Source organism: Salmo salar, chromosome 20 (assembly GCF_965601325.2).
Source record: "Salmo salar chromosome 20, fSalSal1, whole genome shotgun sequence".
Classification (NCBI taxonomy): Eukaryota; Metazoa; Chordata; class Actinopteri; order Salmoniformes; family Salmonidae; genus Salmo; species Salmo salar.
In genome coordinates, this window is record NC_138310.1 from 60443559 (window position 1) to 60470897 (window position 27339).

The window sequence follows — 27339 nt, forward strand, 5'->3', positions numbered from 1 at the left end:
ACACACACACACACACACACACACAGAGAGACAGAGAGAGCACTTCTACACACAGAGAAACGCAGGGAGCTAGCTTCTACACAGAGAATCGCAGGGAGCTAGCTTCTACACAGAGAATCGCAGGGAGCTAGCTTCTACACAGAGAAACGCAGGGAGCTAGCTTCTACACACAGAGAAAAGTAGGGAGCTAGCTTCTACACACAGAGAAAAGTAGGGAGCTAGCCTATACACTCAGAGAGTAGTAGATGAACTAGCTCTAGACACAAAAATACACAGGGAGCTAGCTTCTATACAGAGAAAAGTAGGGAGCTAGCCTATACATTCAGAGAGTAGTAGATGAACTAGCTCTAGACACAGAAATACACAGGGAACTAGCTTCTATACAGAGAGAGAGAGTAGGGTGAGCTAGCCTGCTGTAGTCTCCCTCAGACCAGTACGCAGAGCATCCAGAGGCATCTGTCTCTGCTGCTGAGAGCAGCTCAAACAATCACATTCCTTCTGCTTTCAGCACATATACAATGACAGCACTGAGCTCTCCCTCCCTCCCTCTCCCTTCTGAACCATCCCAGCAGCAGAAACAGTAGCAGTCGGATCTCAGCAACTTGCCTAGCACTATAAAGGGAATAGGGAGCCATTAGGGACACAGACCATATCAGATAATAACCACTTCTGTCAAAAGTAGTGCACTATGTAGGGAATAGGGCGCCATTTGGTACACAATCATACAGTTGGAGCTGTTCTCAGCCAGCAGTTGCAGAAGCAGCAGGCTAGGCTCTTGGGTCCATTGTTTTTTCCTGCCCAGTGATTACAAGACCCTGTGACGGAATCTCTGCAGATCCCTTTCCCTCTTCCCCCACACCCCCTCTCTCCCTTCCTCCCTCTGCCTCTCTCGCGCCATAGCCCCCTCCCTCTCTCCCTCTGTAGCCCTCTCCCTCTCTTCTCAGCAGCTGAATGATAGCAGCTGAACAGTGACATCAGAAGGAAGCAAGCCAAGACAAACGCTTCAGGCTCCTCCCCTCTCTCTCCCTCTTTGCTCTGTGTGTGTGCTGGCTAGTTGCTACACGAAGCCTGCAGCAGCCTTCCCTCCTCTATCTCTGTATGTTCCCTAGTCGAAACGCTAGTCCTGCGGCAGTCTACCTCCCCTCCCTCCACATACACTCACCCGGCAGCCCCCTCCCAGTTCCTCCCACTCGCTTCGCCACAGAAAGAGGATCTGTCTTTAAAATAACACTGTTCACTTATTATTATTGCAGCTTTGTGCAATAATGCACTCTGACAAGTCCGTGGAGAAAGGTTGAATGGCAGATATAACGGTGGGTGTGAAAAGGAGATTCTTAAGCCAAGGTTTACACAGAATTGTAACCTCACACAGAAAGGTGAATCCGTTTCAGCATGAAAGGGGTTTTTCAAACACTGTACAGTGTGTAACCCTCACTCATATAATAAAAATACCAACATGTGATTGACAGTTGATACATGAGAGAAAAGGAAAAACAACAGAAAGTGATTTTGTTCTACTATGGAGACTCAGATTCCATCCCAAATGGCGCCCTATTCCCTATGTCATGCATTGCACTATGAAGGGAATAGGGAGCCATTAGGCACACAGCACCATATCAGATAATAACCACAGTCAGATCTGATTCTTAATTCTGATTAATCCAGTGAGGAGTAATGCATGTCTACAGTAATTCTCACCTAAGAACCCTGTCATACTGCCCTTAATGTCAGCATGACATTGTGTGAGGGGTTCTAGTCATGCTTTGGAGGGAGAGGAGACCCCAATGATTTTTGAGACCCAGTCATACCTTCTGTGTATGGTATCTCACCCACTCTCTCTCTCTTTCTCCACTAAGTGGCTTAATGGACTCCTACAGGGCTGGGCTAAGTCCACCGTCTGGATCGCAGTCTATCAGACTCTAGTGACACAATCCCAGACGCTCAGCAACTAACACATCTAGTCACCTCTCATCTACAGTAAATTAAAGCTGCACCACAGAGGCCCCACATCCACACCCTAGCTGGCCAGGACATGGGCATTGGTAAAGGCTTTAGCATCTTGTCCAAGCCAGACTGGCCCATTGGGCAGGAGCCCAACTCCTGTTTCTGTAGCGTGAAGCAGCATGATGTACTGTACAAGTACCACCCCTTGGATAGAAAGCTAGTCTAGAGACAGGGCCTTACCTCCAATCCATCTCCTTAATGCAACGTACCAAGCAGAGATGCATCGAGTCCCATTTTTAGAGTCTTTGGTAACTCGACCCGGGACCAAACTCCCAACCTTCCCATCACAGGACAGAAACCACAGGGCCACAAAGTTGGTGTGTGAATAACCTATAAGATGTTACCAACCTCCTGTAAATACATACAGTAAAATCCCTATTCTATATGCTGCAACATTTAGAAGGTGTTGCGAATACTAGTTGTCTGGTTGGATTGTCATTCCTCTCTAAGGTCCCGTCATCATCAGACCATTCTCTGTAGGACGTTGTTTAATCTGCTACCTCACACTGCAGCCTTAGATTCACACAAAACATCAATCTCTGTTTAATCGGCCCTGCAGGGATTTACTCTGCAACACGTACAGGGATGGAATTTAAGGATTTTGGGGACTGACCAGCTGTGCTAGTAGAAAGTGATTTTTACTAGCACAGGTAGCATGTGTGTCCAAAATCTGTGATATTTAAAAAGACTGAATCTCCTTGGCCTGGCAGGCTAATTTTGCAAATGTTCTACCAGCCCGGTCTTAAAAGTACTAGCCATAGGCTAGTTTAATTTCTATCCCTGCATCCACCTCAGCCCTAACGCACACCACCACTGCCCTGTAACCACAGGGTTAGATCTACCCTGATTGCAAAAATGTCCATTTGTTGTATTACATTTCGTTTTTTCATCATCTGAGTGACTCACCACTGTGTAAGTATGTCAGGATGAACAAGTGAATATAGGCCTACTGCTGTTTGCCTGACTAATGCATAGCAAATTATGTTATCCGTTGTAGACAGACATTTTCACAGAGCAGAAGACTCCACTTAGAGGAAAGAGAGAGAGAGAGAGAGAGAGAGAGAGAGAGAGAGAGAGAGAGAGAGAGAGAGAGGAGAGAGAGAGAGAGAGAGAGAGAGAGACTAAGGCAGTCACAACTCCTGGGGTGAGGCTCAAATAACACCACATTCCCTATCTAATGCACTACATTCTACCAAAGCCCCAGAGCACTACATAGCCATACAGTAAAGATACTGTATAGTTTCTATACTGTCTGTACATCGTAGGTCTGACAGAGCAGTCAGCTGGGAGGTGGGCTGCAGATGACAGTCTGAGTGACCTAATGTGGGATGTGTACTGTAGGTCTACAGTGCTGTCTAAGTGTGATTAAATATAGACGCTGGTTTATGTTTCCAGCTACAGCTGTTGCTGTGGGCATGTCATCATCCAGTAATCTACATCACAACACTGTGAAAGACAGCAAGGCCGTCGGTTTCTCCCATTTGTCACTGGGAGTGATATGTCGGTGTCATCAAAAGGAAGCATGACAGCAGAGAGATTTGAGTAACAGTAGGTAGGCTACATTTGCTAAAGAGTAGAATGCAGGGCTCCAGATAGCTAACATGTACAAGTTATGGTAGAAATCAGGACACCCCCCTCATTTGTCAAACAAACAAGAATGCATCAATTTGACAAGACACAGATATTTCACCTTAACCATAATCTTTTAAACTAACTGTGTCTGTCTCCTGAAAAGCGATATACTGTAAAAAGCCAAAACAACTAGCCATACATTTTAACTCTCCGCTCCCTACCTAGTGCCTTGGGGTCGTACCCTGACCCAGGTTAAGGTAGTGGAACGGGGATACATAGAGAGCGCATCAAGCATATAGAATATCCAACATATGGTCATCAGTCATATTAGTAGACAGAATTTATGTATTGTACAGGCTATATGAAATACACAGGGAACACATATGCAAGACTGTAGTCTACAGTACTTGGGTCATGCATGGCTGAATATTAATTGAGTATTTGGATTCCTGTATTATTTAAATCGCCCTTAGTTTATAGAGCTGGAGGACTGTTCTATAGTCCAATGTAGAGGCTGAAAATACATCAACACAGCTGAGCCCAAGTTTAAAGTACATGGATTCTCATGTTAAAGAGTAATTGGAAGGTACAGCTGATAGTCAAGAGTAACTCAAGCATGCTGGCCATCCATATTTTACCGTAGAGAAAAGGCCTTGGCTCTCAGTCTACCCATTGACCATCCTTCATACAGCCGACATACTGTAGCACACCGGCACAGCACCAAAGCTGAGTCCCCAATGGCACCCTATTCCCTACATAATGCACTACTTTGACCCGAGCCCAAGAGCCCTGGTCAAAAGTAGTGCACTATACTGTAAGTGCAACGGACACAGACCTGGAATTAGAGCTTTACCAAAACAATCTGGGACTTTCATTTTTGCACTTCAAAAATGTGTATGACTATAGCATTTTACTGAAATACTTTTTAGGGATAAATAGAAGCCCGAGTCTGTTTTCCACTAAAAGTATATCTCAACTCCAAAAGCCAGTGTCCTCTCTCCAGTTATGGTGAAGAAACGACAATAAAAGAGGAATTGAGTCTTATTAAAGCTAAGAGACAAGGATACACCAGCCATTTCTGTTTAGTGAGATAATTTGATAAAAAAAAAAGAGATTGTTTGGTCTCTTTAAGTACTTTAACCTCTACGGGATCGGTGGCCCTATACCAGGACGGTTGAGCTAACGTGCGCTAATGTGATTAGCATGACGTTATAAGTAACAGCAAACTTTCCAGGATATAGACATGTCTTATATGGGCAGAAAGCTTAAATTCTTGTTAATCTAACTGCACTGCCCAATTTACAGTAGCTACTACAGTGAAAAATCCATAAACACACACACCTTGACTGCAGATCTCAGAAAGGTCCACACACACCTGTCAAGCCAGGCTGCAATCTGCTGCTAACTACTGTCACTCACATAGGCCCTGTCAGCATCCCAAAAGACACCCTATTCCCTATATAGTGCACTACTTTTGACCAAGCCCATAGGAGGCCCACTTTGTCTGAAATGATAAACAATATTTTGTATAGCTCTGGCCACAGGTAGTTTAATACATAATGAATAGGGTGCCAGTTGAAAGAGCATGACTTGAGTTTATTGATTCAGGTGGGAAAAATTAGGCTAGATGCAAATCAGCCTCAACACATTCAAATGGAAAAGAGCTCATCTCTACTCTCCATACACAAACAAACATTCTGGTATACAATACTGCATACAGCACAGGCACACACCAGTTATAGACAGATAGATAGTGAACCTGGTGCTTAGTGTCTATATGAATTCAGAAAGCTAATAAAGTCCATGTCTGTGTCCAAAATGGCATCTAATTCCATAGTGCACTAGTATTGACCAGGGCTCAAAGGGCTCTGCTCAAAAGTATTGCACTATGTAGTGGATACGGTACCTTTTGGGATGCGAACATAGTCCATTATCTCAGAACCAGGGGTCAGGATGAGCACAAAGTACCTCACTAACCAGCCAGCTATGACGCTATAGGAAATTAAAATCACTCTCTCGGAAACAGCCTATTAAATGCTGCTTTTCACTGAGACTCACCCAATCAGACCAATGCTAGTTTCCCTAGGCATACTGGTTGCCTCCTACATTAACAATGTTCTGACATACATAAAACTGTAGGACTGGGACTACACCAATGCTGAATGCACGGCCAATACAGACGCAAAATGGCTCCAAGGTGGTCAGATGACGAGGTTAAACGCTGCTTTTCACTGAGACTCACCCAATCAGACCAATGCTGAACCACTGTAGACACTGATTCTGAGAACTGCCATTCATACTGTCATGCATTGCAGGACTATTCTACTGTGGATGATCACAACCCTACATCTGAAAACTATTGTTTGATCTCATTAATAGGAACGTTATGCCTGTGCCTTCCTGCTTGGAGACTAGAGAAAGAGGACTGTGGAAAGAGGATTGTGGTGTGTTGATACTAATAGTGGTAAGGGTTAAATACAGTTAGGAAGAATGAGTCCTACTGGCTGCCCTCAGAGTGTTTAAGACTCAATCTAATAACATTCCAACAAATCACATCAAGTCAAACCAAATGTTTTAGTGTATTGTAAACCAATCAATTCACTTCACAGTAAAATGAACACAGCTGTTCCTGTGGCTTACAGACTGATAGGTGACAAGGTGAACAATGCTATTCTTCCCAGTTTGTAGTGGTAAAATTTAGTGATGCACCGATATTACATTTTTGGCCAATACCGATATCCTATATTTTCCTTGCAAAAAAAACGATACCCGATATTTACAATTTTAGCGGCCTTTTAAGCATTCTAGTACAGTTAAATAGTTGAAACACACACACAAAGTTATTTTGTTGGCATTCTTCATATGTCCCCATTACCAGTAAAATATCATCAAAATCTATTTCTTTCACTTACTTGCTGTGTTGTTTCGTTCATTTGTTCAGTCTCAACTAGGATTTCATCATACATGTCAAGCAGTGAAGTTTCAGCTCTGTCTGTCCGTGGCTTCACTTCCTCAGTGCACACTGTCACTGTGTCCGTTTCCATCTTGTCCAGCTGTATGTAACAATTCACATAAACCCTGTTTCTTGTCTGCATCGAAGTAGCGGTTCTTGTACCTAGCATCGAGCATGGTGGCGACACAGTAAAGAGAGAATGCCACCGAATCGCTTGTTCACAGCCTCGAGTACTTTTGCAAGTTTTAACCCCACGGTCTGTGTCGCTAGTTTTGTTGAGCAGGTGTTTCAATGCCATGACAGAGGGCATCACGTCTGCTGCAGACGCAGTTGATGAGCTTATTTGTCCAGTCAGTTGTTCAAATGGAGCTCGGAGTGTGTTCACGTTTCCAAGTTTCAAACATGTCCTGAAATGCCATTGAAATGACAGCAGCCGTATAAGAGGGCAATGAATTCCATTATCTTGGAGTTAATGGATTTCGCCTTTGAGTTGTCTCACTGAAATGCTCTTACTCTCTCAGATGACTGCTCGACTTGAACTTGTTTAGTTGTTGGAAGAGTGTGCTTAGTATTTTTCTGCTTTTGTTCTGTGTAACGCTGTATTTTACGTGGCGTCATTACGTCATCTACCTACGTTATATAGGTATGCACGTCAGCTTTGACATTGGCGTTAAACTCTTCCCTGTGGCTCAGTTGGTAGAGCATGGTGTGTGCAACACAAGGGTTGTGGGTTTGATTCCCACGGGGGGCCAGTACAAAACATTTTTTTTTTTTTAAATGCATGAAATTAAATGTATGTATTCACTACTGTAAGTCACTCTGGATAAGAGCGTCTGCTAAATGACTAAAATGTAAAAATGTAAACTAGACATCGGGCCGATTCCGATATTGCCACCATGCTTCACCATAGGGATTTTGCCAGGTTTCCTCCAGACGTGACGCTTGGTATTCAGGCCAAAGGGATCAATCTTGGTTTCATCAGACCAGAGAATCTTGTTTCTCATGGTCAGAGTCCTTAGGTGCCTTTTGGCAAACTCCAAGCTGGCTGTCATGTGCCTTTTTACTGAGGAGTGGCTTCCGTCTGGATACTCTACCATAAAGGCCTGCTTGGTAGAGTGCTGCAGAGATGGTTGTCCTTCTGGAAAGTTCTCCCATCTCCACAGAGGAACTCTATCATTTCTTGGTCACCTCCCTGACCAAGGCCCTTCTCCCCCAATTGCTCAGTTTGGCCAGGCGACCAGCTCTAGGAAGAGTCTTGGTGGTTCCAAACTTCTTCCATTTAAGAATGATGGAGGCCACTGTGGGGGCGGGGGTTGAACTCGGATTCCAAACAAGATTCCAGACTCTCTCTCTCTCTTCTACAAACCCACAGCATTCACAGTCACAATGCACTATTGTCTATTAATCTCCCATAAAGCAGCATGGAATTACAGCAAAGACTCTTACTAATACCATTATTAATACAGCACAGCACAATTATGTATTAGTATACAGTATTACATTATAAAACTACAGTAATAGTGTAATATTAATAGTGTAGTAGTAGTAGTGACAGCATCCTGTAACCAGTCAGACCATGCCTAAGGGTTGCATGTCTGACTGAGGGTTGCAGTCAGGTCTCATTAACGGTGGGTGTTGACTACAGCTAACAGCCTGTGTCATGGCTGCTGATGTCTGATTTAACGCATGCAGGGCTGCTTGCTCTGAGCAAGATCAGGGCTGTGGGCAGCTCCCCTACACACTGACCTGAGATCAGTTGTTAGCTGTGTTCAGTGCCCTAATAGTGCACACTAATATATTAACAGATCTGGGAACCGCTGTTAGCTGTAGTCAGCTCCCACCGTAAATAAGACCTGACTGCAACCCTCAGTCAGACATGCAACCCTTAGGCAGTAGGAACAGCATCAAACACAGTCTACCCAGTAGTCAAACATGCACAGATCCAAAGTAGTCTTCTACAACCCAACATAACCCAGCACTGCAACAAACTTAAGCACATCTCACTAAGAAAGTCAATCAACATTGTGGAACACTACTGGGCATCTATAATGTTTGATGCAGGATAGGGGAGGTACCTAGACACCCAACCCTGTGACAATACAATGCCAAATGATCAGCCATAGAATGACTTGAACATAGATCTAAGCTGCTGAATCACATGTTCCTGTCTGACAGTATGAGCTTACAGTACCATTACCTAACATTACCTAACACTGGAACAACAGAACATCATTACCATACATAACACTGAAACATAACATTATTACCTAACACTGAAACATAACATTATTATATTACATAACATAACATTACCTAACATACACTCTTAGAAAAACGGGTTATTGGGCTGTCCCCATAGGAGAACCCTTTAGGGTTCCATGTAGAACCCTCTGTGGAAGGGGGTTCTACATGGCACCAGAAAGGGGGTTCTACCTGGAACCAAAAAGGGGGTTCTACCTGGAACCAAAAAGGGGGTTCTACCTGGAACCAAAAAGGGGGTTCTACCTGGAACCAAAAAGGGGGTTCTACCTGGAACCAAAAAGGGGGTTCTACCTGGAACCAAAAAGGAACCAAAAAGGGGGTTCTACCTGGAACCAAAACTGGAACCAAAAAGGGGGTTCTACCTGGAACCAAAAAGGAGTTCTACCTGGAACCAAAATGAGTTATTTAAAGTGTTCTCCTATGGGGACAGCTGAAGAACCATTTTAGCACCTTTTTTTCCTAAGAGCGTAACATTTAAACATAACAAACATATATAGACATATATGATCAATTCTCCAAAATACTGTAACCTCTTCCAGCCACAAGCCCTGCCCATAGACTGCAGTATAGATGCCCACCTGCCACCGAGAAGAGCAAGCAGCCAGGAGCCAAAATGGAGAAGTGTATGTGTGTGTGTGTGTGTGTGTGTGTGTGTGTGTGTGTGTGTGTGTGTGTGTGTGTGTGTGTGTGTGCGTGCGTGTACCATTCTCCCCCTCTTATGAATAGAAGAGCCGTAGAAGCCTAGTGGTCAATAATCACTGCTGTTCCTGTTCTGAGATTCATTGAACTGAGGCAGATGCCAGACGAGATACTGTAATCAATTATTCAAACGCTTCCTTGCATCCATATGTAGCGAAAAGTCCTGGACATGGCACTGCACTACGGTTGGCTGGGGAGAAAGCCCAGAAAGACAGACAGCGAGAGAGAGAGGCTGAATGGGAGGATTGTACTCACATGAATTTCCAGGCAGCCTTAGAGAGAAGTGTCAGCATCCAAGTCCACACATAGAGCTGTCCATTGTCTAAGTCCTACTTTGTTAAAACAGAATCCACAGAGAGAACGGTGAGAAAGGAATAAAAGGGCAGGGTCTGCTGTGTTTGGGAAGAGAAGGAGCGAGAGACCGGGAGACGAAGGAGACGAGAAAGGAAGGGAGGGAGAGGCGGGACCCATACAAAGACTGTTGGAGGATTGGCTAGCGAGCAGTGGGAGGAGTTTAGTTGTCCAATGGTGTATATCGTATGTAAATGAGATATAAATGATGTAGAGCATCCTCAGAATGTGATGGAGGATACAGACTGTCTGCTGCAATAGGGTGTGACCTTTGTTAACCACGCCCCCTGCCCATAAAAGGACAAAGGACGCTTTTCACTGCTTCTTCTGGTTCTCCGACTGTCTGAATCAGGATGCTATTTAAGACATAAGGAACACATAGAGAAGCTGTAGAGAAGACAATGGCCAAGCCCTAATGACTGTATTTACCATGAATAAATGTAGCTTCAGTGGTAGCCTAATGGTCTAGACCTCTATACAGATCATTTAGATGCCTACCCATTGAGCAACTGATGAGGGGTGATCTTTATAGAAAAGAACTAGGACTAGGATTCCAAACAAGATTTCAAACAATAGATCTAGGGGTTGGATAAACCCACAGTAGAAATGGCTTATCTTTATGCAAAGTTGGTACAGGATGAGGAGATGAGAAGAGAAGTGGAGGGAGTGATGGAGGGATGTAAAAACAGTAGAGCAGACCAGCTGGGACTTCTGTATCCTGAAGGGTGAAAGGCAAGAGGACAGGGTGGTGCTAGGGTTTGGGGGTAGGGATGGGGGTACTTGTGGGGTGCAGTGGAACATGCAAGGCGATGCTTTCAGAAGAGGTGTTTAAAAATACCTCAATCCACACATCGTAATATACACACCCAATAAGACCAGAGGTGGCGTCCCAAATGGCACCCTGTTCCCTATATGGTGCACTACTTCTGACCAGGGCCCATAGGGTAAGTACTGTAGCTCACTATATAGTGATGCCCTATTAAGGGAAAGAGTGCCATTTGGGACTCAGTCCAGGATCATCTCTAGTGTTTCAACAACAAAGGCTTTGTGATCCTCACGATTCTTTTGTTCTCCTCCACAGCCATAAAGTTCTTTGATGGGTTTAGAAAACTGGTGCATCTAGGTGGAGGAGATAGAAAGATAGAGAAGGAGTCAAAGAGAGAGAGAGGAGGGAGATAATGTACATGGTGGCAATAGGAGGTGTTGTGTTTATGCTGACACAGGTTTGGAGGGGGTGGAGGAGGGGTGGGGGTGGGCATAGACGGCCCTGTCAGGGTTGCATTGTAAGAGATGGGGTTGCTATGGAGACTGCATCCAGCCCAGATGGCAGCCAGACAGACAGGCAGACTCAGCAGCAGCCACAGATAGCAGAAACCAGACTGTACAGTAGATAACAGAGACAGACTACCTCTACACATACATAACTTCTGTGTACTAAATGGCACCCTATTTCCTATATGGTGTACTACCTCTGGTCAAAAGTAGTACACTATATAGGAAATAGGATCCCATTTAGAATGCAAGCATATAATGTTCAAGCAATAACTGTCCTCTGATAATTTTACATAATGGAAGCTCTTATCCACGCATCTGTCTGTCTATTTGTATGCTTATCAAGCGCAGGATTTAGAGCAGAACAGTTTTCAATATATAATGTCTTTCTGGAAAGCTAAAGATTTAATATAGTGGTTTTTAGTATCGTTTGGTGTTTTTTCATGAGGATCATCACAAAGGTTTATCAAAATAATACATCACGACTCAAGTCACAAACAGTGCCACATTCACTCCTCTCTCCCAGAGATCTCTGCAACACAAAAAGTTAATCCCTCACCCACCCCCTGGGATCAGGCCTGCCTGGCCTAGCTGGGGGTAGGCAGGGGGTCCCTGTGCCTGGTAGAATGGCAGACTGGGGTGCATGAGTAGGCAGGGGGAGGGGGGGGGGGCACATGGTGCAGAGGGGGATGCATGGTGTACATTCTGGGGCTTCATGCCGGGGCCAGTCCCAGGCCCCGGCTGCCAGGAGAGGCAGGGTGGTCCCTGGGACTGGCAGAGCGGCAGGCTGGCTGGAGTGCAGGGGGTACATCCTTGGGGAGGCAGGTGGAGGCTGGGGTGCTGGGGGCCACACACTGAAGCAGTTTGGGGAGTACTTACTGGGTCCATTGCTCTCTCCCTCCATTGTGCTATGCCACCAGGTGCTGGTAGCTTGGGTTGCATCCCAAATGGCACCCTATTCCCTATATAGTACTTTTGACAAGGGCCCATGGCCTGGCTCTCTTCATTTCTGAGACTGAGACCTCAACAACTTGGTTTTGGATTAGTGCCGTCCTCCCCACCATGGAGCTGCCTGCCATTCAGCTGGCTGTGCCTGGCTAAGAGACTGGCTGTCTTTGTAACACTGACCCCAATAAGAGCAATACAATAGTGTTTGGTTGTTTGTAAAATCAAATCAAATTTTATTGGTCCCATACACATATTTAGCAGTTATTGCGGGTGTAGTGAAATGCTTGTGTTCCTAGCTCCAACAGTGCAGTAGTATCTAACAATTCACAACAATACACACACATCTAAAAGTTAAATAATGGAATTAAGAAATAGATAAATATTAGGACGAGCAATGTCGGAGTGGCATTGACTAAAATACAGTAGAATATAATACAGTACATACATATGAAATGAGGAAAAGAAGAGGAACACTTTAAGGAGAGGAGCACTTTAATACAAATTTGAAATGATGTGATAAATGTAATGCAAAACACTTTTATTATTAAACAGATTTGTCCATGAAATTCTTTGATCTTAATACTGTGTATTTGTCTTTACAGGCCCTCGCCTGTCATTTAATGTAATTTCTACAGTATATCCTCCAGCAAATATAATTTAATAGTACTGTATATGGCAAAGATAGTTCCAGTATTTTCCAAGGTAAAGATCACATTGGGTCCATTCCACTCAACAGTGGTTTTATTTAGTCAGAAGAATACTGATGTAAATATATCACTATTATTAAAGACAATGGCAACAATATTACAATAAGTGTCATGGTCTTCTGTGTTGGAATATGAGGTGGCACAACAACTAAACAGTGATTTGTTGGTGGCCAACAGCACGCTTCATGTGGCGTTGTTGCACTCTGCCACCTAGTGGTATAAAGTTACATTTGTCTTTTGGACACATTCTCCCAGTCCCAACAGATCATTATTTTACACTACAAATCCACTTCAACAGTTCCCTTGAATTAAACCTTTATAAAATCAATGGATGGATATAAATATATTCAATAGTCCATAGGGCAATGTAACATCTGTCTGAGTAGTCTGGATCTGAATAAATAGATGAATCACGAGTCTAGAGCACCTCTAGAGTCTATATCCTTGTTGTTAGCAAGGCTTGCTCTTCTTTCCCAGTTGTTCAAAGAAAGACATGAATCCATAGCCATCTGGTTTGGGCTCAGGGCTTGTCCAGGACAGACTCCTTTGTCCACTTCTCCTGGTTCAGCTCTATGTGTGTAGGTCTCTCTGCTGACACTCTTGGACACCGGTCTTGGACACCAGGTTCCTCACATTGGCCTGCTCCTCTCTCTCAGGCGTTTAAAGAAAGACATGAATCCATTGCTCTCTGAAGGTTTGGGCTTCGGGCTCTTAGCAGGGTTATCCATATTGTGTTTGGGGCTCTGAGGAGGGTCAGCCTGCTTGGGTTTCTGGGAGACGAGTGTCTGGAGAGGGGTGGGAGAAAACTCCTTTATCTCCTCATCCTGGTTGTGGTTGAGTTCTAGGTGTAAGGGGGGAGGTTTTGTCTTGACTATAGAGGAGCTCTTGTCCTGGTTCAGCTCTCCTAGCTCTACGTGTGTAGGTCTCTCTGCTGCTGACAAGATGTTGGACACCTTGTCCTGCTGGACACCAGATGTCTCACAGTGGCGAGGGGTGGTGGGTACCACCAAGCCTCTGTTTTCAGAGTCCCTGGGGATGTTGAGACTTGTTGCCAAGACGTTGTGTTTTGACATGGGGCTCTTAGACACCAGGTCTTGGACACAAGACTTCTCAGAGTGGCCAGGGAGTTTGGTGAGGTTAGGTTCTCCAGAGGCTCTGTGTTTCGGGGACATCAGACCAGTGTCTACTGACTTCATCCTCCCTATGACCCCCAGAGTAGGAGTAGTAGGAAAAGTGAACAGATCATCCTCCTCCTCTTCCTCAGTAGGAGGGGCTTTTGGGAGGAGGGTGAAGGTGTGTCTGCGGGTGAGTATTCCCTTGGGGGAGAGGTGAGGGTTGAGGAGGTATCTAGCCAGACTCTCGCTGCCTCTACATGCATCCCCCAGCAGCCGCTGTCTGTCCTCTTGGAAGGTCACCTGGTGAGGGGAGGTGGAGGTGATGGTGGAGATGGGGGAGGATATAGCATTAGTGTTCGTAGCGTTGGGTGATCTTGTGGAGGTGTTATTATTATTATTGGTGGCATTAGGAGACTTCTGCTGCTCCAGGCCGTACTCCCCAGACGAAAGACTACCACGGCTGCTCTGATACCTCAGAACCTTCCTGGACACTTCACGCAACTTCTGGGCTTCTTCCTCATTTCCCTCCTCCTCCTCTTCCTCCTTGTCCTTCATCGTCACTGAGATGGGTCTACCTGTGGAGGAGCTGCTGCTACCGGTTCTCCTGGTAGGCTGTGTAGAACCAGAACTAGAACCTCTGTGGTTCTGCTCTGGTTTCTTAGGGTTTTGCTGTGTCTCCTCTGGATTTGGAACCATGTTCTCTTTCCAGTTCTTCTTGCTGTGGGACTGGTCCTTCTGGTCGCTCTGAGAGGTCCCAGTCAGGTCTCTGGCCGAGTTCCACTCATTCTCCTTACACACCTCTGTGGCCTTAACAGAACCTTGGTTTCCCTGTTCTGCCGAGGGGAGGTTTGCTTGAATGGGGACCTTTGATAGGCTGCTACTGGTGCAGGAGGGTGTGCCCTTGCCTTTTCTCCTTTGGGACACATGATTGGTCAGGAACCTAAATCAAATCAAATCAAACTTTATTCAAAGTAAACATGAATGTCACAAAACACTTTACAGAAAAAATGAAAAACACAAAATACAATACAAAAGGAAAATCGCAAAATAACAGATTATATTTCAAAAGAAAAGTTCAAAAGAGTGATGTTCATTAATTAAAGTATGTCTAACTTCTGTAGTACGGACTCCAGGGCCACACCCTCCATGTCCTTGTCCCGTATGGAGCAGGTGGCGGTGGAACGGCGTTTAGCAGCATTAGCATCACTCAGCAGTCTGTCTCTGGTTCTCCTCTTTATATCCGCCACCTCACGATCACGGTTCTCCTACACACAGATACAATAATACACAATAACACAATAACACACGCCAGAGACAGTGAACACTGAACTTCACCAAGAAAGCAGGGAAGGCTAAAGAGAAAAGAGTAACTCAATGAAGACAAAAGCCAACCAAAAGTCCTCACACAGAAAAGAATGACAAGGAAAGCTACGCTCCCAAGGGGGCCAAGATGAAAGTCCGTAATACAGAGAGCATAAATAACACTATGTAAAAGGAGCATGTAGACTACTTTCTAAAGCGTTTTTTACCTGGATGGCCCTCAGGAACTTTGCACAGAAAGAGTTGAAGATGGAGCAGCATTCATCCAGTCTGAACTTGCTGGGGTCTTCACAGAAGTACTCAGACACCAAGTCACTGACTGAACCCAGCGACTGCAGAGAGAGCTCAGTCTCAGCCAGACGACACTCTGCTTCCTACAAGGGACCACACACAGAACAGAAATAACTAAGGCTGTGTCCCAAATGGCACCCTATTCCCCATATAGTGCAGTACTTTTGAATAAAACCCTATGGACCCTTGTCAAAAGTAGTGCACTATACGTAAAAAGATAAAGGATGCCATTAGGGTCTGGGACTACATTTCTGAAACTACAGGGGACCACAAACATCAATAACCTCATCACTGGTCCTAGAGATGTAGATTCACCACCAGAGGTTATTGAGGCTATAAAAAGGGCCCAGAGTTGTTCCTGTTCAGGTAAAGTGGTCAGGCAAAACTTGTGGCCCTGGAAACATTACATAGGTAGGTATACAGTATAGGGGAAAGTAGCGATACAAGATCTGAAAGGCATGGAGAATACACAGGCAGGCTACCTCACCTTGAGAAAGTCCTCCATCTGAGCCCATAGCTCCTCCTGTTTCTGCGCCTCCTCCTTCGCCTCCTTTACTTTCTTCACCTCTCTCTGAAACTCACTCTCTATGTCCTCCTTATGGATCCTGCAACACCAATATCAATCACTCAATACAGAAAAGCACAATCAATACAATAGAATGCCGTATTGTGGGGCAAACAGCAATATTGCAAATATTGTTGAAGTGTGTAAGACATTGTGTTCTGTACCTTGCTGCATCAGCGATGTGTGTGAGTTTGTCTGGGAATTTCAGCATGGCCACATCAACCTTCTGAGCTTGCTACAATCGACATACACATGAACAACTACTGCATCGGAGAAAAACAAGATTCTAGATAAAGGATGAGCTTTAAATAAGGGTTCTAATTACCATGACTACATAGTGCATGAGGTTCATGCCTGGTTTGTTGGCCCTTGTGTCCACTAGTTTCAGTAGCGATGCCATCCTGAAGCCAATGGCACTGCCAGCATAGCCACCCTATGGACACACAGAGGACAAGTGAGAGACAGTCAGACAGGCTGACAAATTAACCTGAGGATTATTGAAAACTTGTAAAATGAGTTATTTTTCTTGGGCTTACTCAAAGCTTCAGATGCCAAAAACTTAGTTTACACCATAGATAAAGGTATACAGTATATAATATCATCTATGATATCATTGTTTTCCACTCACAGCATTCATGTAGTTTCCCGTCTTCAGCACCAGGCGGATCACAGAGTGTAGATCGTCACACTCTAACAGCTCTGGAGAGACAGACAGACAGACAGACAGACAGACAGACAGACAGACAGACAGACAGACAGACAGACAGACAGACAGACAGACAGACAGACAGACAGACAGACAGACAGACAGACAGACAGACAGACAGACAGACAGACAGATGAGACAGACAGACGAGACAGACAGACAGACAGACAGACAGACGAGACAGACAGACGAGACAGACAGACAGACAGACAGACAGATGAGACAGACAGACGAGACAGACAGACAGACAGACAGACAGACAGACAGATGAGACAGACAGACGAGACAGACAGACCAGACAGACAGACAGACAGACAGACAGACAGACAGACAGACGAGACAGACAGACGAGACAGACAGACAGATGAGACAGTTGAGCTTAGTACAGATACATATTTACCTTATTAAGATCCAGATAACATCCAGACACAAACTTTACCTTTTCCAGCTGTGATCATGGTGGCGATGGATTGTTTCATTTCATCCATGAGCGGGAAAAACTCTTCTTTGAGAACCAAACTGTTGAGGCGCTCCTCATAACTAAAAGAAAGGGCACGAATAATGATTCACATTCTAGAACACAACAGGCATTCAAGACACAGAAAACACAAGACTGTACAAAACTGTGAATTAGACGTTTGTAGATGGTTCAACACACACACACACACTCACTCACCTGGGAACCTTGATAAGTAACACCATAAACAGGTCTGCTTCAGGAAGAGCTGACTGGTCCCCTTTAAACCCAACTAGCTGCTTCACCTGCACACACACAACAGGTAACAATCTTAGTAAGACACAGCATTACGGTAAGGGTTGTAACTTGGGAGAACACTGTTAGAACTGTCTCTCAAGCTAAATATGGTCAGTTCACTGTGGTAGTTAGCATCAACAATGGCAGCAAGCTGGCGGCAAACCTCAGCTCACCCAATGGTGGTCGAACTGGAGTTTGCTCTATGCAGAACACGGGTGTCAAAGCGACAGCGGCCTGATCTATGCTTGCCTACTGGGAAAGGCTGTGTGAAGTACTGTACCTCTTCTTTCTCTGGCAGCAGCTTACACAGCTCCTTCAGTTTACCTGTCCCAAATTTCAGGCCGTTTCCTGAACTGATGTCGTTGATCATGTCTCCCACTGGCCTGGGGAGAGACACAGACACTGATCAGTTACAGTATTATAATCAACATGACTTTGGAAACGTCATCGACTGATTCATTCAATAGGTTCTCCTAGGGGACTAGTCAAGGAGAATAGCTGTGATTCATTCATCTCCAACTACACAATGTGGTTATTTTCCTGAATTACTCATGTTCTAGGGTTGGGTCTCTAAATGTGTTGCTCATTTCCTCGTTGCCATGTTTCTTTAAGCCTGGTAAGCAAAGCTCCTTCTTACCTCATTGGTTGAACACCCTCTTACGGCATTTTTCCACTTAACCAACCATAGACAAGCCCTTACCTGCTACACATACTGTATACACCTACTACAGCTGAACTGGAACTATGTTTTCTATCCTCAGAAGCACAAGAAAAAAAGCCCTGACACAAAAATACATTTAACAGAAAACAGAAAAGTGCATCCACTTTAATGACAAAACATTTGGATAATAATACTTCTATGTCTTACTGTTTTATGCTTATTGTTTTTTGAGTTTTCTGTACTCCAAGAATCTTCAGAAAATTAGACACTGTAGCCCAATGCATGTAGTAATTTTGTAATATATAACACAGTAATACTGTGGGCCTTCAGAGAAAACCATTTCCAAACACATTAATGCCCTGTTTCAATAGTTAATCTGTGGAATGACCTGTTTGCACTGTTCCTGCAGTAGTTATCATGTCGAGTCAACCTGTTGGGACAGGCTGCTGTACCTCAGAAACACAGAGCTGGGAATGTCAAGCAGCCTAGCCTCAGGACTACCAAGCCTTGCTGTCCCAAATTACACCCTATTCCCTATATAGTGGACTACTTTTGAACAGAGCCCCATGGGGTCAAAAGGAGTGCACTATAGCAAGACGGTGCAATTTGAGACTCAACCACTGTGTGATCTTTATCCTGAAACACGTGGCTCTGACAAACCCACAGCTCCACACCTTCAGCACACTTCCAGTTTATATTACGTCCCAAATGGCACCCTATTCCCTATAGTGTGCACTACTTTAGATCAGACTCTGGTCAAAAGTAGTGCACAATTAGAGAATAGGGTGCCATTTGGAATTCAGTGTATCTTTGCCTCTCTCTGACACACCTCTTGAACTGTTTCAGGAAGATCCCAACGTTCATGCTCCTCTTGGAGTTCAGTATAGATACCTGGTGGTGGGACACATAGTCATGAAGACATGAGTTAGTCAATAGAAATAGAACACACAAACGCACCAACATCAGTTGGTCATTCCAGAACACACACATTCACACAGACACACACGTTTAGATATCAGTAGGTCAATAACAGGCGTTGAGTTTATCAGGAGCCTAGCGTTTTCCTTAAACACAGTCTTCTTCTTTATCACAAATACATCCTCATTCCCCAAACAACAACTGATTCCGACGGTTAAGGTTTTACTGGTTTGATCGACCTGTTTTTGAGAGCCCATGATAAGCTATTGCAACAGCTGACAACATACTGACATTCCTAAGTCTTGCTCATCTATACTGAGTTAGAAACAAGGACAGGTAAGAGACTAAAGGCCAGTTTCAATAGCTCCACATTTGACCTTTATTGTACTGCCAAGGTAGCCTAAATGTGATAGAAGGGTGGTTTCACTAGCAAACAAGTAGAGGATCAAAAATAGCTTTGTCAATATGACAATAGCATTGTAAACCAGGACAATGATTCACAACAGTTCTGTAAAATCCCAACCGACACCTACAGAAAGGGAAGTACTGTATCTTAACTGAACACACAACCCAGTTCATTGTTATAGAGGTAGCATTATCCAATACATAAACATATCAACTGTATGGCAACAATTAGCAAATATTAGTGCTTAATTTACTCTCCCTGGGTAAACTGATGAAGAATAGTTAGGCTATATTGACTCCACCCTTCAGTTCATACAGCAAAGGATAACTAGATGAAACACCGCTGCATAAACATCCTACGTTTGATAAGCAGAGAAACATTAAGAGGAACATGTCATAGTTCCAATAAGTCACACAATATCACACATGAAAAAGGGAAATGGATACATAGTAAAATGATGATCATTAATTTAGTCGAATTGTGTTGCTTATTCACCACTTTGTTGTGTGGGGACTAGTGCTTATCTAGAAATCAGATTAGATAGTCTATGATGGTGAACTAATGCTTATCTAGAAATCAGATTAGATAGTCTATGATGGTGAACTGATGCTTATCTAGAAATCAGATTAGATAGTCTATGATGGTGAACTAGTGTTTATCTAGAAATCAGATTAGATAGTCTATGATGGTGAACTGATGCTTATCTAGAAATCAGATTAGATAGTCTATGATGGTGAACTAATGTTTATCTAGAAATCAGATTAGATAGTCTATGATGGTGAACTAGTGTTTATCTAGAAATCAGATTAGATAGTCTATGATGGTGAACTAGTGTTTATCTAGAAATCAGATTAGATAGTCTATGATGGTGAACTAATGTTTATCTAGAAATCAGATTAGATAGTCTATGATGGTGAACTAATGCTTATCTAGAAATCAGATTAGATAGCCTATGATGGTGAACTAATGCTACTTGCAGAGGGCAAATATTTATTCTCAATTTATTCTCTGAGAGTTTAGTTAAATCAAGCACTCTGGCAGTTGGCATTCAAATGATGTTATAGACTTGATAGTTATGTGGACAGAAAGGACCGACAGCCTTCCAGTTACAGCATGATAATGAATCATACAAAAAGAGATTAGGGTAGATCGTCTACAAGCTTTGCTCATACTGATTGGTTTGTTTTGAACACAACATTTTCACTAATACATCGTTGCTTCCTGATGTACTTGAGTTTGATCCCAGTGAGGCGCACATAGAATCATGCCAGACCCACACCAATAGAGAGACTGCTTCCAAAATGGCACCCTACTCCCTTTATAGTGCACTACTTTTGACCAGGGCCCAGACCCCCAAAAAAGTAGCATCATGGAGATAAACAAGAGTCATGGGCTGCTGGAATTGATGTATTTCCCAACCTCCACCTAGCCACCTTAACCGTAACCCTAACCCTGGCCACTATGACTCCCTGAGTGAGCCTGTTACAACAGAAAGGCTGTAGGAAAACAACACATCACCCTGTGATGATATGATGTACACCACAACTCCACTACACACACTCCCTAAGAAAATCAATTAGGGTCTAAAGAACACATGTCAACATATCCAATATCTCTGGTCATAAACAGAACAAATATTCATATTCAATACACTGTTTCGGTCTCTCGTCTACTCCCAGAAAGTATAGCTGCTCAAAACAAACTCTCAGGTGAGAAATCATGAGCAAGAAAAGAATGACAGAATTTTGCATGACATTGGAGAGGCCTTGGCTGGGACCAGATAGGATATGTATGCCTTGCAGACTTATACAGTATCTGATCGAGGAGCAAAATAGCTGACGTGGTTCCGGCTGTTGTGGTACCTCTTGACTTATCCTATTCAACTCCAGCTGCCAGTATAAAACTAGAGAAGTGCTTCCTGGTACACTAGGTTAGGTCAACTCACCACTTCTGTGCCCTGACCGTTGGTTGGCTTGCCTCTGAGACTCTGTCTGTTCAGAGCCTTCTGTACCTGTCCCTGTCCCTGATGTTGGCTGTGACTGAACAGCTCCTCAATCCTCTGAGTGTCCAGCTCATACTCTCCTAGGGTCTTCTCTTCCGTCCAGATGTTGTGTTTGCCCACCACCACGTGTTTGGGGATTGCATCCCAGTTGAAGTTACGCATCTTGGAGCCGCTGCGCTGGAGGCCTCTGGATAGCCCGAAGCCCATGCCAGGGGGAGGAGGGGGGCCAGGGGGAGGGGGGCCAGGGGGAGGCGGGGGACCAGGGGGGGGAGGGGGACCAGGGGGAGGAGGTGGGGGGGCGAGGGGGGGTGGTGGAGGAGGAGGTGGGAGGGCGAGGGGGGGTGGTGGAGGAGGAGGAGGTGGTGGAGTGACTGCTGACTCCATCTTTAGTGGAAAGGAATTAGATGGACCAAGGATCAGGAACAGATCATGGTCTCATCATTATTGCTTCATCATCACCTCCATTTTGTACCTGCAAGGTGTCACGGAAATGTTCTTTGATTAGTGTTGAAAATCAGTTATTGAAGAGGGTGATTTAATCCTTTTCCTTGATTGATCCCTCCTGTAAAGAAATAATGGTACCGGTAAACTTTTAACACTGCATGGTAGGCATGCAGCAGAACTTACTTCCCTATACTGTTTTGCCCAGCACCGAACAAGCCTCATGACAGTTGTTGCTGAAGTGCTCAAATGAGACAACATATCAACAAATGCTTAATTCGAAAGACATTGAAAGCAGCCTAATGATAAAATACGTGTATGAATTTACAAATCAAAATAATACATCCACCAGAAAAACTGAATACAGTAGGCTACCTATTTTGATCAGGTTTTCTCTTTAAGCTACTAATGTGTTATAACATTCAAAGTAAGGGAAGAGGATTCTGTAGCCTACCTTACCTGCTCGATATGCAACGTTCCACTAAGAGTAAAAACAATTTTGAAACACCAAAAACTACAATTCAATTCAATCCATGAGTTAGTACGCCGCCTTCCTCATCAAACTTCAACATAAGACGTGTGAGTTGAGTTGACTACTACCACTGGTCTGCTACCAGTGCTGTTAGGTTTCCACTAGATAACTCAGCCACAAAGTCAGGTTTTACAGCCACAAAGTCAACATTTCCAAAACGTATATAATATGCTTTTTCGTCTTCATTTAAGGTCAGGGTTAGGCATAAGGTTAGCAGTGTAGTTCAGGTTAGGATTAAGGTTTAAAATCAGATTTGAAGAAGATCAATTGTAGAAAGGGGCGGGGTTTAGCCATAATTAGAACCTTGTGGCTGTGTTAACTCGTGACGACCGAGGTGTCAGAGGAGACGTAAAAGCATGTCGCAACTTTACCTGCCTAAAGATGTATATAAACCCTGTATCGTGTGTACAAAATGTTGGCCATTGAGAGGCTTTGCAGCCACCGGTCGTCCATATTGGCACTCCCAAGTAGGAGCAGTCCCCCATAGAAATAATCGAATTATACAGTTGTTCAATTAAAGCTGCACTATGTCACTTTTTGGGCGACCCCACCAAATTCACGTAGAAATGTGTGTTATAGATCTGTCATTCTCATTGTCTAAGAAGCGGTAAATCTGTTCTATGTGTGTCATTTCTATGCATCCCGTTATTAAGTAACGTTTTTGAATCTTTTACTTTTGGTTTTGTACAACAGCTTCAAACAGCTGAAAATATATTATTGAAGGTTATGGGAAAAATATTTCACAGCTGTTTAGATTTTCTACACTATACTTGCTTGTTTTGTCACATAAACTGAAATTAGGTGAACTATTAGAATTTTAGCAACCATGAAATGGCAGAGTGATTTCTGCATTGTGCATCTTTAAATGTTTCAAGGACAAAATGACATTTATTTAAGTATTTTTTGTTGATGTAGTGGGAACAGTAATATTAGTAATCTCTGGAAATTATACTTTAACCTCTACTGGATCGCCCCACCCCCCACACACGGGACGGTTGAGCTAACGTGCGCTAATATGATCAGCATGACGTTGTAAGTAACAAGAACATTTCCCAGGACATAGACATATCTGATATGGGCAGAAAGCTTAAATTGTTGTTAATCTAACTGCACTGTCCAATTTACAGTAGCTATGACAGTGAAAGAATACCATGCTATTGTTTGAGGAGAGTGCACAGTTATGTACTTGAAAATGTATCAATAAACCAATTAGGCACATTTGGGCAGACTTGATACAACATTTTGAACAGCAATGCACATACACTGCTGCCATCTAGTGGCCAAAATCTAAATTGTGCCTAAACTGCAATAATACATTGTAGCGTTTCTCTTGCATTTGAAAGATGGGGGAAAAACTAACAAAAAAACACATTTTTTTTCTTTGTTTCTTCTTTTACCAGATGAAATGTGTTATATTCTCCTACATTAATTTCACATTTCCATTTTTTTTATGTTTAGCTAACATTATATAAATTAAAAACATGCATTAAGGTGTCTGTGTGTGTGGCAAAAACGAATGTAAACATTAATAAATGCATTTCTATACCTTCAAAAATATTGGAGTGCCAAGATGGAGGCGCGGTGGCTTCAACACAGTGCCCACACTTAGTCATCTAGTGTATATATACATTAATGACTGAGCCAGATGCCCTGTTAACCCCCTAACTGCCAGTGCCATGTTCCATTTTGACAGCAGTACTGTAAAATCTGCGCTGTGTCTGGCCACCCAAATGTGTCAGTTTACAGTAGGCCTAGTGTTCTTACTGAATTATCCCAAAGTTTTACTTGATATAATCCAGTGAGATGTAAACAGTGTAAAACTGGTCATATGCGATGTACAAGTAGGCTACAATGGAGTTGAGTGGAAACCAGTGTGGGCGGAGTGCACCTCCGACTTCATCGTGTCACTGTCAGCTGATACATGTAAAAATGTCAATTTGTTAATACTTTCCTTGTACCTATGTTTGTCCTGTGTAAATGCAATTTTTTCTTTGGGTTCTGAAATCGGTAGTTTTTGATAAAAGTAGCATTTTATGTGATGTCTGTCAGACTAGTACTGTGCCACGTAATCCACTGTTTTCCAATGGAGTAGGAAGTTCAAATCGAATCAAATTGTATTTGTCACATGCTAAATGCAAAGGTGTAGACTTTGAAATGCTTGCTTAAGAGCCCTTCCCAATAATGCAGAGTTAAAAATATATATAATAAAAATAGTAACACAACAGGAATAAAATACACAACTAAGCTAGTGAGTGTACAAAACATTAGGAACACCTGCTCTTTCCATGACATAAACTGACGAGTTGAATCCAGGTGAAAGCTATGATACCTTATTGATGTCACTTGTTAAATTCACTTCAATCGGTGTAGATGAAGGGGAGGAGACAGGTTAAATAAGATTTTTTTAAGCCTCGAGACAATTGCGACATGGATTGTGTGTGCGCCATTCAGAGGGTGATGCAGCCAGTTAAGATGCTCTCGATGGTGCAGCTGTAGAACGTTCTGAGTATCCGAGGGCCCATGCCAAATCTTTTCAGCCTCCTGAGGGGGAAGAGGGGCTGTACGGGTGTGTGTGGACCATGTTAAGTCCTTAGTGATGTGGACGCCAAATAACTAAAGCACTCAAACCGCTCCACTACAGCCCCGTCAATGTGTATGGGGCCTTGCTCTCCTCTCTTTCTCCTATAGTCCACGATCAGCTCCTTGGTCTTACTGACATTGAGGGAGAAGTTTTTGTCCTGGAACCACACTTCTAAGTCTCTGACCGAAATCCAGGATCCAGTTGCAGAGGGAGGTGTTCAGTCACAGGGTCCCGAGCTTGGTGATACGTTTGGAGGGGACTATGGAGTTGAGCTGAAAGCTGAGCTGTAGTCTCTGAACAGCATTCTCACATAGTTATTTCCCCTCTAGTCCAGGTGGGAGTTAGGACTTTAAGCATGCACTACCACTTGATCATTTTATAAATATCCATTCTTTAAGGCTTACTGTGTACCTGTGCTTGTCCTGATTGTTATAGAGTTGTCAGTTGGATTTGGAATCCATCGTTTTGGCATTTTATGCGTCCCCTGCCAAAACAAAAAAACATGGTGTGCAATGACAGGCTGCTCCTTCTCCGTTAACAAATAATGGCTCCCTTGGCAGAGTTAGCGTAAAATGCTACATTTATCAAAAACGACAGATTTCAGCAACCAAATAAAAGCTTGCATTTACACAGGACAAACATACGTACAAGGGAAGCGACTCGATGAAGTCGGAGGTGCAGTCCTCCCACACTCATCACCACTCAACTCCATTGTATTTGTACTGTACATTGTGGAGTTGAGAAACCTGGCTAAAGCGATCTCCATACCTGGCCTAGAGTGTGTTCTTGCCCGGAGCTGTGAAACTGGTAATGCAAATAGAAACATTTGTTTTGTCCATACAATCTACCTGAGCTGCTTCACTGTATCCACCTAGCATAATAGCATAGCGGTTTTTTTCTACCTCCAAAAGCTTCAAACACACTAACAAAGCTTTGTATTTCCGCTAACAGACCCATAACCACCACCACAAATGCCCATATTCAACCTTCGATGTTGGATCCGCACTGCTCTTGAACCGTTTATGCTACAAACACCAAACCAACATTGACATGTGCAGTCAGACTCAACTTAGATTGCTTCAACACAGCTTTTTGCTACCATTCATAGGCTATTGTATAAACTATAAAGCTTGTTGTATCCTCATTCATTTCAATGGCAGAACAACTGCCACAGAACTTTCAGAATGTTCAAACAAACAGATTTTATAGATTATGGTGCCATATTACTCTATCGTCACTGTCTGATGAAAACCTCATATCCATTTTTGCCAATGTTTTTCTTGTATTGAAAGCAGTAACTCCCCTCAATGTACTCTGAACATTTCATGACTCTAGGACTAAGAAAATGTATTAAAAATAGCCTCTGAAGTTTATAACTGTATGTTCGTTAATTTGAAAACATGGCTATTTTTCAATTTCCTGAAAAGTTTCTGTTTTGGAGAGGTTTTCATCAGACAGCGACACTATGCTCTATACTAGCCCACTATACGCCACTATAATATCGCCACATGTACAAACCACCCCAAAACAACTCACTTTAACTAACTCGTAGCTTATGACAACCCTATTACTACCATTATTACGACAGTTACTACCATTACTGCTACTATTTCCCAGCCATAATACTTCAAGACTAACAAGCACACACATTTTCTTTTATATGAAATGTCCTTTTCTAGTTTGTGTTAATACTGAGTCTTTCTATGATATTTTCAGTATCATTAACTGAACACATTCAGCGGTTCAGGGCCTGACCACCACCTTCTGGGATATTACATTTCAGGCGCCCTAGACTTTTAGGTGAAACATGTAAACATAAAGACAGTGGAATTCATCACATCACCGATCATGGTGTTGACATGTATGACATGATTAAATAGCAATATTGTGTGATTAAACATGGCGCACATCCCAAATTGCACACTATTCTGTAAATGCACTACTTTTGAACAGGGCTCTGGTCAAAAGTAGTGCTCTATGTAGGGAATAGGGCGCCATTTGGGACAAACTATTGAGTCCTCATAACGTTTGCTAATCAGACCCCTCTATCCACTGTCAAAAAGTAATACGTCATAGAAATGAATCACAAGACACAGCAAGGTTCAGACAAAGAATGTCACATGCTCCAAACATTTGTTTTCTAAAGGAAACATTCCTGAATCACAGTGAGCATGAATATAATGAACGGATTTATAGTGAATTTGACCATTGTAGATGTTGGATTGTGATTCTTGCAATTAAAAAGTAATTTACATTTTGAATCTTGGGTTTTTCTGTGT

General features: G+C 43.3%; 2 protein-coding genes across 4 annotated transcripts in view; both read right to left on the reverse strand.

Annotated features, from left to right (window-relative positions):
* LOC106581003 (tripartite motif-containing protein 3) overlaps positions 1–9922 on the reverse strand; it is a 29258-nt gene extending 19336 nt beyond the window's left edge. The window contains exon 1 of the mRNA XM_014162648.3: positions 9746–9922. The gene's annotated coding sequence lies outside the window, so the exon portion shown is untranslated. The remainder of the gene's footprint in view (positions 1–9745) is intronic.
* Positions 9923–12535: 2613 nt separating this feature from the next.
* LOC106581001 (uncharacterized) lies at positions 12536–22731 on the reverse strand. 3 transcript variants are annotated; one of them, XM_014162646.3, is made up of 13 exons: positions 22407–22731; positions 21450–21978; positions 19010–19071; positions 17800–17902; positions 17442–17527; positions 17205–17305; positions 16688–16758; positions 16385–16492; positions 16224–16294; positions 15982–16099; positions 15413–15577; positions 14997–15148; positions 12536–14823 (listed from the first exon to the last, which is right to left on the reverse strand). In XM_014162646.3, exons 2-13 carry the CDS (start codon positions 21888–21890, stop codon positions 13398–13400), a joined length of 2904 nt encoding a protein of 967 aa, XP_014018121.3. In that variant the 5' UTR covers positions 21891–21978; positions 22407–22731; the 3' UTR covers positions 12536–13397. The 3 variants fall into 3 exon arrangements, with proteins under 3 accessions (XP_014018121.3, XP_045559676.2, XP_045559678.2); XM_045703720.2 differs by having other exon boundaries at positions 21450–22068; XM_045703722.2 differs by having other exon boundaries at positions 22402–22731.
* Positions 22732–27339: the final 4608 nt, after the last annotated feature.